At 41.4% G+C, this 9847-nt stretch overlaps 1 protein-coding gene across 15 annotated transcripts in view; it reads left to right on the top strand.

Annotated features, from left to right (window-relative positions):
* The window catches only part of L3mbtl3 (L3MBTL histone methyl-lysine binding protein 3), a 105711-nt gene that overhangs the window by 21977 nt on the left and 73887 nt on the right, over positions 1-9847 (top strand). For 7 of the 15 annotated variants that reach the window (XM_051175457.1, XM_051175455.1, XM_051175449.1 and 4 more), the window contains one exon: positions 9428-9539. In XM_051175457.1, the coding sequence (XP_051031414.1) occupies positions 9479-9539 (61 nt within the window). In that variant the 5' untranslated portion in view covers positions 9428-9478. Of the gene's footprint in view, positions 1-919; positions 1043-9427; positions 9540-9847 lie in introns of those variants that run through there. The other 8 variants (XM_051175445.1, XM_051175443.1, XM_051175444.1 and 5 more) reach the window with 2 other exon arrangements.

Below are 9847 nucleotides of genomic sequence, written 5' to 3'. Positions count from 1 at the left end.
GTGTTAGTAGGCCAGTAACATGTAATTGATAGACTAATATAGATGACAGTGAGTAGTGGCCTCAATTTCCCTTTTATTATACTATCAAAATGATATCTTTTAAATCCACATTTAATTAATGGTTCCCTTATCTTTGGTTCCACTTTCTGAGATTATATTAACCGAGGACTCAGTTACTTGAGGACAACAGCTGCTCAAGAATATTAAGTGGAACTATCCAGAAACAGTTCATCAGTTTTAAATGTTGTTCTGTGTGGTATGAGATCTTAGAATATGCTACTTCACTTTAATTAGGAATGAGCTGACGTTTTGGCCCAGGGAGTCCATACTGTATATACTAAACCTCTCCCTCGCTTATGTGCCTGGTGACTTGACTGTTCCAGTTACCAGATTGACTGTCCAGGTTTACAGTGTTTGTATTCAAGTAAACCTCATTTTGCTTTACCATTAATGCCCAAGTGCAAGAGCATTGATGCATTAGTTGTTTAAATAAAAAGGTGAAGACTCTCACCTTAATACGGGAAGAAAGTCATGCCAAGTCACTAACAGTTGTTGTTCTTAACCGTTTACAGTGTCTAATTTACAAGTTACCCTTTACTGTAGGAATGTACGCTTAGGGGCAGAACATTGTACGAAGCTGGTGGTATATAGCTCAGTCATGGACCAAGTGCTTCTCCTAGCTCTGGTTGCAGTTTCTAGCACCACATAGTAGAACAGAAACACGATGTAATAGGATTTGGAGGGCCCCACACATGCTAGGCAAGTCCTGTACCAGTGCTCAGCCCCATTAGCCATACTTTTGAAGAAGTTGTTTTTAGATGGATGAATCAAGAAAATAACATAATTAAAAGAAATAAGTAATAATGGTCACTAAGTCAAATTGATGTGCACGTGAAATATTTGCACTCCCTTTTTCATGCTCCAGGTTAAAAAATAAATCATGACTGAATCTGCATCTAGTACAAGTGGTCAGGAGTTTGATGTGTTCAGTGTCATGGACTGGAAGGATGGAGTTGGTACCTTGCCAGGGAGTGACTTAAAGGTAGGTTTTCTTTATCGTGTATCATAAATTATATGTTGTGTGTATCTGCATGTGAGCTTCTTTTACAGTGACAATATACATGAAACAGGAATTCAAACCATTAAATATAGTTATGGCTTTACACAGTATGTGGCCTTCTTAAGTGAATTTGTAAGATAACTTGAAATACTGACAGATTGTCAGGTTTTATCCCTTGTGTTAAGGGACAGAATATTTTTAGACTGTTTTTAGTTTAAGAAAATCAACCAGTAGGTCTGAGGAGGATCATCTATCTGCTCGGGCTCTATTATGATATGGTCAATATATTTGGAAATGACAGACCTAGAAGGTCTAGCTTTTTTGATGTTTTGGTAATGACTTGGTAGCATTGAATGGATAGCTGCATTCCTGGGGTCCTAGCGGTCTTCCATAGAAACTGGGTAAAATAATACGAAAAATCAATAGGACTATTCACTGCCTATAAATTATTTATACTATGAGCATGAGTTTTTGTATAATTACTTTTTCAGCAGCAAGCTCTTTTTATAAGTCAGCCTGTGATCTTATAGAAAGGGCACTTTTCATGAGGGTACAGTCTGCTCACTGTGTGTGTGCTGGCCCACTGTGTGTCTCCACTCTTCATGGGGTACATTTTACTCACTGTGTGTGTGCTGGCCTACTGTGTGTCTCCACTCTTCATGGGGTACAGTCTGCTCACTGTGTGTGTGCTGGCCTACTGTGTGTCTCCACTCTTCATGGGGTACAGTCTGCTCACTGTGTGTGTGCTGGCCTACTGTGTGTCTCCACTCTTCATGGGGTACAGTCTACTCACTGTGTGTGTGCTGGCCCACTGTGTGTCTCCACTCTTCATGGGGTACAGTCTGCTCACTGTGTGTGTGCTGGCCCACTGTGTGTCTCCACTCTTCATGGGGTACAGTCTGCTCACTGTGTGTGTGCTGGCCTACTGTGTGTCTGCCACTCTTCATGGGGTACAGTCTACTCACTGTGTGTGTGCTGGCCTACTGTGTGTCTCCACTCTTCATGGGGTACAGTCTGCTCACTGTGTGTGTGCTGGCCCACTGTGTGTCTCCACTCTTCATGGGGTACAGTCTGCTCACTGTGTGTGTGCTGGCCCACTGTGTGTCTCCACTCTTCATGGGGTACAGTCTGCTCACTGTGTGTGTGCTGGCCTACTGTGTGTCTCCACTCTTCATGGGGTACAGTCTGCTCACTGTGTGTGTGCTGCCTGCCACATGTCTCGTGCCCCACTGAATCTCTCCAGGACCACCTCTGCTGCTCCACGGAACGCAGTGGTGCAAGCCCAAACTGCCTCACTTCGCATTTCTGATTTGGTTTATCTGTGTTCCTATCTCTGGGACCTTGCACCCGTCTGTGACCTTTTAGACTTTGTGTTTGTACTCAGTCATTTAGGTATTTAAACTTCCTGTCTCTCTAACAGGCTGCCACTTTGTCTGTCTCTATAATACTTGATGTTCTGTACTTTCTCAAACAGGAAAATTTTGCTCCTACCTTAGTTAGGCTTCTTGAAATCTAATCCTTTTGATGGCTGCTTGACAAATATCTTAGCCAAGTCCCTGCCCTCACTTATCCTCAGGGTTACAATTTAAACATCTGCCTGCCGTTGGAAAAATGTTTGAGATTTTAGTTGGCTTAGGTTTAATTAAGTACGAAGTAGCAGTATATGAGTTTAAGGAAACAAAAACATTGCAGTGAGATTTCGTGAAATTTGGAGAAACACCCATTTTTTTTTTTTTAATAAAATGGGCACTAATATATAGTCAGAGGTTTTTAATTCTGATCTTCTTTTATACCATAGGGCAATTATAGTCTAAACTACTGCCTGGTATACTTTAAAACAACTAAAAAAGAAGATTACAAAGCTTCTTAACATCTAGAATGGAAAATGTTTGAGGAAGTAGGAAAGCTAATTTCCTCACCTGAACATTACATATTATATGTCTCTATGGAAATAGTGTATGGTACTCACATACTATGAGTCCACTTAAAATTATTAAAGAAGATATTTTCAGTTTCTGTGTTGTATGATGACAGTTATGAAAGAAGCTAATCTTTCTGGGATGAGATTGCTCTGCAGTAACATAAATAAAGAGAAGGACAAATAGGAGTTGAATTGCTCTGATATTCTCCAAGTATCTATCTGCATGAGGCACAGTGGACACCAAAGGCTGAAATTTTTTAACTAAAAACAAACATTTTTCAAGCTCTAATGTCAACCATATATTAGCCATGTCAAGTTATTTAAAATCACAGATTGGAGAGGTAGTTAAGCCCTTGAGAGTTTCTTTTTCAGGGAACTCTAGTGTGGGTGGGAAGCTCACCACTGCCTGTAAGGCCAGTTCCAGGAGACCCAGCAGTCTTCTGGACTCCAAGTGTGCCTGCAGTCCCAGCCTTTCAACCCCAGCCACATACTCATAATTAATAATGAAATAAGTCTTGGAACTGATTACTTAAAATCCTTACATTTTTGTAAACTTTACCTAAAAAAAACAAAACAAACAAACAAAAAAAACCAAAAAACAAAAAACAATGGGAATATTAAGATCCATAAGATCTACAATTGAAAAGGAGCTGTAGCTTGAGAAAGAATGTAAACAAATACTTAGGGTGTGCATTTTCTGACTTTGCAATATATCATGGAAACTGCCTTATGCTGTTATTTCGTATGTAGGTTATCCTTATGTATTTTCACTATATGATGCATCTTGCATGTCAGGTTCATGATGAAATTTATAACTTTCTTTTAGTTAGCTTTTGGTAACAAAGGGGAGTTTCCATCCCTAAGAAATCTGGATTGCTTTAAAGTTTCCTAAGCAATGGATTTTAGAAGTTAACCTATTATTTTTATTAAGATAATCAGGTAATTAAGTAATTTAGAGAATTATAATCAGGGTTATTTGATATGACTTTTGTACTCATGTAATTACTGGGGTGTAATTACTGTGTCCAATCTACTTCATGAGTGGTAAACAGTTTGGGACCTCATTTCAACAAATAATTTTAAGAGCTGGGGAGATGACTTAGTGAAGGAACGCAGAGGTTAGAGAAAGTCCTTTTTTCAAGGAGATAATCAGGTGGAGAGTGACAAAGCAGGACAAAGACGTTCTCCTGGCCTCTGTTTGGATGGGTGGTGTGTGCATGCAATCTTCATATATACCTCTCTCTGTCTCTCTCTGTGTCTCTATCACACGCAAAATATATTATTTATAACCCTTTGAGATTCATAGTCCATATGTTGAGTAACAGTTTCCTCTGAGATTTAAATAAACCATCCTGCAGGAAATTCCCAAAGCAGGAAGACAAACAACTCAAATAGCTTCAGGAAGTCCCTGAAACTGAATAGATTCACTAGGCCTCTCCCTGCCAGAATAAGCAATAGAAGCTGAGAGTCCTCCAAAGAGAAGTGTCAGGCTGCAGAAAACACTCTCAGACAAGCTGAGCAGCAAAAAAAAAAAAAAAAAAAAAAAAAAAAAAAACAGCTGCCTGGAAGAAGCAGAAACCAACAGAGCACCCTGGAAGAGGTTTAAACTAACCTGGAAAGGACTTTCTCAAAACTGATGAGGTGCCTGCAGGCTGTTTAGTGTATTCCAGGTTCCTAGCTTCATGAGCTGTCACCCATGCTTGGGTGGCTTTGGTGATACAGCTGAGTCATTTTTTGCTTCTGAAAGTAACCCCAATAAAAATTTTTGTTCGCCAAGTTGAATTTTGATAGTATCTGTACTTTGGTCTGTTGTGGGTCCCTATCTGGAATGAGTACATGTGTGTGTTGTGTCTCCCTAGGAAAAGTATTGTCACACAACACCATCTCATTGACTACATTTTGTAGCATTTCTTACATCAAAATCTTGGTTAAGAGGTTGAGAAAATAATTTTCTACTAAACTAAAATGTTAACACTTTGACTAATTCATAAAATGTGCTTCCTCTTATCATTCTGGGGACTTTACATTACCCAGGCTGTTGCTTTTTAATGGTTTGTGTACTTATAGGCCTGTGGATTTCCTAACAGTTGCAACCTAAGTCATCCAGCTGAAGTTTATCCAGCCGATACGGCCTGGCCTCACAGGTAGAGGTCACCTTTCCGTTGTGCGAACAGGTTTTATGTTCTGTGGATTTTGCCACCTCGGAAGAACTTTCCTTTGTGACAGCCTCGTTGCTGTCTAATTACATTGTCATTTTTCTGGCTAAACTTCTCAGCAGTTATCATTGTCCAGGTTTGATTTTCTGACCCCGCTTTTCTCTGGCCTCATCTCCTTTGACCTCAGTGCCTCTTGCCTCTTTGTCGCCCCCCCCCTCCCCCCCGTTCCTGTCTTGGGGACATTTTCCTGTCTTGTCATTGGTATGTTCTGCCCCCTCCACACTGGGCTAATTCCTTGAAATAAAGCACAAACATTTGTTTGGGTGCGGAAGTGAGAGAAATAGGAACTTAACCCTCTCCGGGAGCGCCTTGCCCTCCCTGTGCCCCGTCCTTTCTTTTTTAGCGCCTTCTGTCTATCTTGTCAGTTCTTGCCGCTCTGGGGCGGAGGAGACTGCCGCTCTGGGGCGGAGGAGACTGCCGTGTTTGAAACTGACTCTCTTAACGCCGCTGTCTAAAGACAGCGTGTGCTCACATCATCAGACACACAGAAAACAGTGCACTGCGAGAGGGATGGAAGGAGGGGCCAGGGAGCCTTTAAAAACGTCCGGTGTCATTTGAGCTGAAAACGTGCCCTTTGTAAAGATGCCTTGGAAGGTGGCAGGGAAGAGAGCAGAGACGTTTCCAGAGGCAGGACCACTGCCTGTTGCAATGACAAGTGGCCGCTGCTAGTCTCGAAGACTGAAGTCATTATCCCCGCATTTCTGCCTAGACAAGCTTCTGAACTTTTACAGTTACCTAATTTGTTCTTTGAAAATGCAATTAAGCATGGGAGGACAGGAGGGAGAGGGAACTGGAATTGGTATGTAAAATAAGGTTGCTTTTCATTTAAATAAAAATTAATTTAACAAAAAGAAAATTCCAATAAGCTTTAGTAGCACAACATCTCCAGGTTAGCTATAGGAGAGGCGGCTGACCAAGTGGCTGTATAAAGGTATCTGGCAGGGCTTCCCCAGGCCTGAGTACTTTCTCTACCTGAATTGCTAATGGCGTCTGAAATATTTCTTCAGGGAGAATTAGTCTTCTGGGGCAGAAGGAGTTAGTCTCTCAGAGCCCCTCAGTAAAACGCAGATGCTCCCCTGAGAGTGATAGCATCTTATCTAGGAAGAATAATTGCTCCTCATCAGAGAGTAAGACCTGCAAACAGCCAGGCAGAAGCCGGCTCTAAATTCAGTCCCTCTCCGTAATGCATGGCTTCTTCCCCTTGTCTCGATTAACGTTTGAAACAATTTAGTGACCCCTAAAATGCATTTGGTAATTGGGATTCGGGTTTCAACACCAAAAGTAAGAAAATGGAAATCATAACTGCAATAGTGTCTTTTAGTGATCTACTAAAGAGACCCCAAAAGAGAAAAAGGGCCTTGTCCCTAGAAGCAAAAATAAAAACAGCACACAATTACAGTGGTTCAGGCAAAGCCCAATAAACAAACCTTGCCACCCTACAGGCATAATTCTTTTTTTTCCCTTCTTTTTACTGACCTGGATAGATTTATATGTAGAAAAGGTTGCCATGCTAACTTTATATTTGTCTTGCCTAACGCTTAATGAATTACTTTTGTGAAGTTTTTAATTTGATATTCTCATTTGGGGAATGGAACACTTGAGAAATTTTATATCATGGCAAAGCCATTCAGAAAAGCATGGAGGACCCAGGTGTTCAACTTGGGAAACAAAAGGAAGTGCATCGATCTTTTGGGGATTCTATATGTGGCCTCCAGTTATGTCGGTATACCCGTTCTTCCTAGCATTTCTCTTCACTAGAAATGTCATGGAAGACACAACATCCAAGTTGAGAAGCCACAGGAAGATGCAATCCCTCTGGCTTTATTTCGTAGAGTGGGATACTCTGAGAGTGCTTTGAGGGTTTTGATTTCTGAACTGAGTGGCTGTATAAAGAACAGATGTGTTCCAAGTTCTAGAGTTTTAGGGTGCCTTTCGGGGTACAGTGAAGCCTCTGAATCCTAATCCCACAAGTGTGCACATAGCTTCGTTTTACACCCTTTTTGTGTAGCAGTCCTTGAAGCCCATCCTTGGTCTCTGGCTTTGGGCTGGTCTTGGTGTCCCAAGGTGACATTGCATGTCTACTTTGTATTTAGACTGCCATTTATGACAGTTAGTGTTAGCAGAAGGAGAAGATGGCTAAGATTAAATGTTTCATTTGGAGAGATATGACCTTTTAACTTTTGAGCCAAACCCTTGCAAGTGTCGGGCCTGCACTTTTCACCCAGAGGTCTGTTCTAATGTCCTTTCGCAGACATGTATAGTGCAGGGTGGTTTCCAGAGTAGCAGCCATTACAATCCTTCCTGTCTACTGTAAATGTCTGGTGCTATTTCTCACATCTCACATTTGTCAACTAAGCATACATCAGCATGGCTAGCGGCAAGTCATGGAAGCAGAATTACTCATCTTAAGTGAATCATCATTTGCGCCTATTAAAAAGAAAACTGAACTGATAGTAGACTTTTGTATCACATCCTTTAATATCATTAAATAATGATCTAGTAGCTTGTTTTGTCTGCTCTTGCCCAGTAGATGGTACTGTCAGCCTTATTTTGAAGAACTGCTAGTTAAGCTGTTTTTTTTTTTTTTTTTTTTTTTTTTAACTTGAAGGTTTCTTTCCTTCTTTCCCCTTCAGTTGTTATTTTTAGTTCTTGTCCACAAAATTAACTTTTACCATTTTCTAAACTGACATGGACATTACCTATGCTACACACATGGCTTGTGACTTTGTATTCAGAATATATAACAGGGAGAAAACATGTTCACATTCCTCAACTGTTTCAGTTCATTCAGTCTAGAAAGTATTTAATAATGTTATACAATGAGTGTGGAAAATACAAATAACAGAGTAAAGGATCTGAAACATTTATTGTCCTTCCAACTCGAGCTGTCTACCTTTCTTTCTCTGCTAACACCGGTGGATCCTGACTGCTTTTGTGATTTATGAGAACTAGAAGGAGTGAAGAAAACACTGTGAACTCGAATCTGAGAGGGAACAGGATCCCTGCCATAGTACAGTAGCAGCGATTAAGTGTGGGGATATTTTGTTTGTGCTGTAACAAATAAAGCTTGCCTGAAGATCAGAGTGCAGAGCTAAACTACTAGTTAGTCATAGAGGCCAGGCAGTGGTGGTACACACCTTTAATCCCAGCACTCTGGAGACAGAGGCAGGCGGATCTCTGAGTTCAAGGCCACCCTGAGCTACATGAGACTGAATCTGTCTAAAAGAGAAACAGAGCTCACACAGAGGTGAGCCCAGCCCTTGGGATCACACTCCTGTAATCCCAGCACTAGGGAGGTGGAGACAGGAATGATATGGCTGTGTGGAGAGAGGATTATGAGGCAGGAGGAGACAGGCGCTCAGAGGCAGTCAGTCTGAGGCAGTCAGTCAGTCTGAGGACAGGGTTGCCCCTTCGGCCTGAGCATTGGAAGAGGTAGGAACTCTCTAGTGGCTGACTGCTGTGCTTCCCTGACCCCTCAGCATTTACCCTCAATACCTGTCTCAGGGATTTTATTATTAAGACTTGTTAGAATTCATGCTACAGTGCAGTCTTCCACATAAACATAAGCAGGTTGATGCAGAAACCCACTTTGTCTGCAGCTGCCATGAGATGAGACGCTTGTAGGACCAGGAATGAGACCGCCACGACCTTTCCTTTAGTGATGAAATGGCATGTCGAAGACTTGCCCGGTTCTTACACTTTTTTCTCCATTACTACCCAGTTCTTTGGGAAAACCGGGACTGGAGTTCATGGAGAACTTTTGAGGTTGATGAAAGAAAACGGAAGTGTGGCACTGGGAAGGAAATATCTCATGGTTTATGCATTTTCATTTTGACTATATGGAGAAAGGTGATAGGCCATTATGCCCTTTGAATTAGGTCAGCTTTAGTGAGGTGAATCAATTCCTTGGGGGAGAAAGAATTCCCCTTTCGTGGTTTTGCTAAATAAACACTAGTATTAGATGAATAAAAGCCTTAGTAGAAGATGTCTGGGATGACGATACAAGTGCACAGCTGTAGTGACACCCAGTGCTTTGGCCTAGTCGTCCTCAGTCCAGGATTCATAAAATGAAAGGGCTTGTGGTTACGGGAACACTTACCCAAGATATGACTGTTAATTAACTCTTTGCACGAAGTTAATTTGCTTAGAGACCCTGTGTTAGTTGGGAAATAAACAATGCCCCGAGGGATTTTGTAAATGTTGCTTTTTTTCTCCTGTGTTGCTTGCCAGTTTAGGGTGAATGAGTTCGGAGCTTTGGAAGTTATCACAGATGACAGTGAGATGGACAGTGTCAAGAAAGCAACTGCCACCACCACGTGGATGGTCCCAACTGCTCAGGAGGGTAAGGCTGGCCCACCCGCCGCTGATTTCTTGTTATCGACCAATTAAAACCAGTCTGTCTAAGCTTTTAAAGGAGGGCCAAACTTTGAAATCCCTGGATTACTTTTGTGTCTCATGTCCCTACTTAAATTTGTGTAATGGACCAGACAGGAACTAGCTATTACATTTTGAAATAGTTATACACTGTCTTATTTCTAATGCCAGATCTGTAATAGCATGAGGTCAGTTGCAAATTATCCAGTAAGTCCAAGTTGCTAATGGCCTACCTAGGTGATTTAGTCAAAATGCCTGGCACTTTGGTTTTTTTGT

The sequence above is a fragment of the Phodopus roborovskii genome, unplaced genomic scaffold (assembly GCF_943737965.1).
Source record: "Phodopus roborovskii unplaced genomic scaffold, PHOROB, whole genome shotgun sequence".
NCBI classification, from domain to species: Eukaryota; Metazoa; Chordata; class Mammalia; order Rodentia; family Cricetidae; genus Phodopus; species Phodopus roborovskii.
This window is presented reverse-complemented; position numbering and strand designations above follow the sequence as displayed.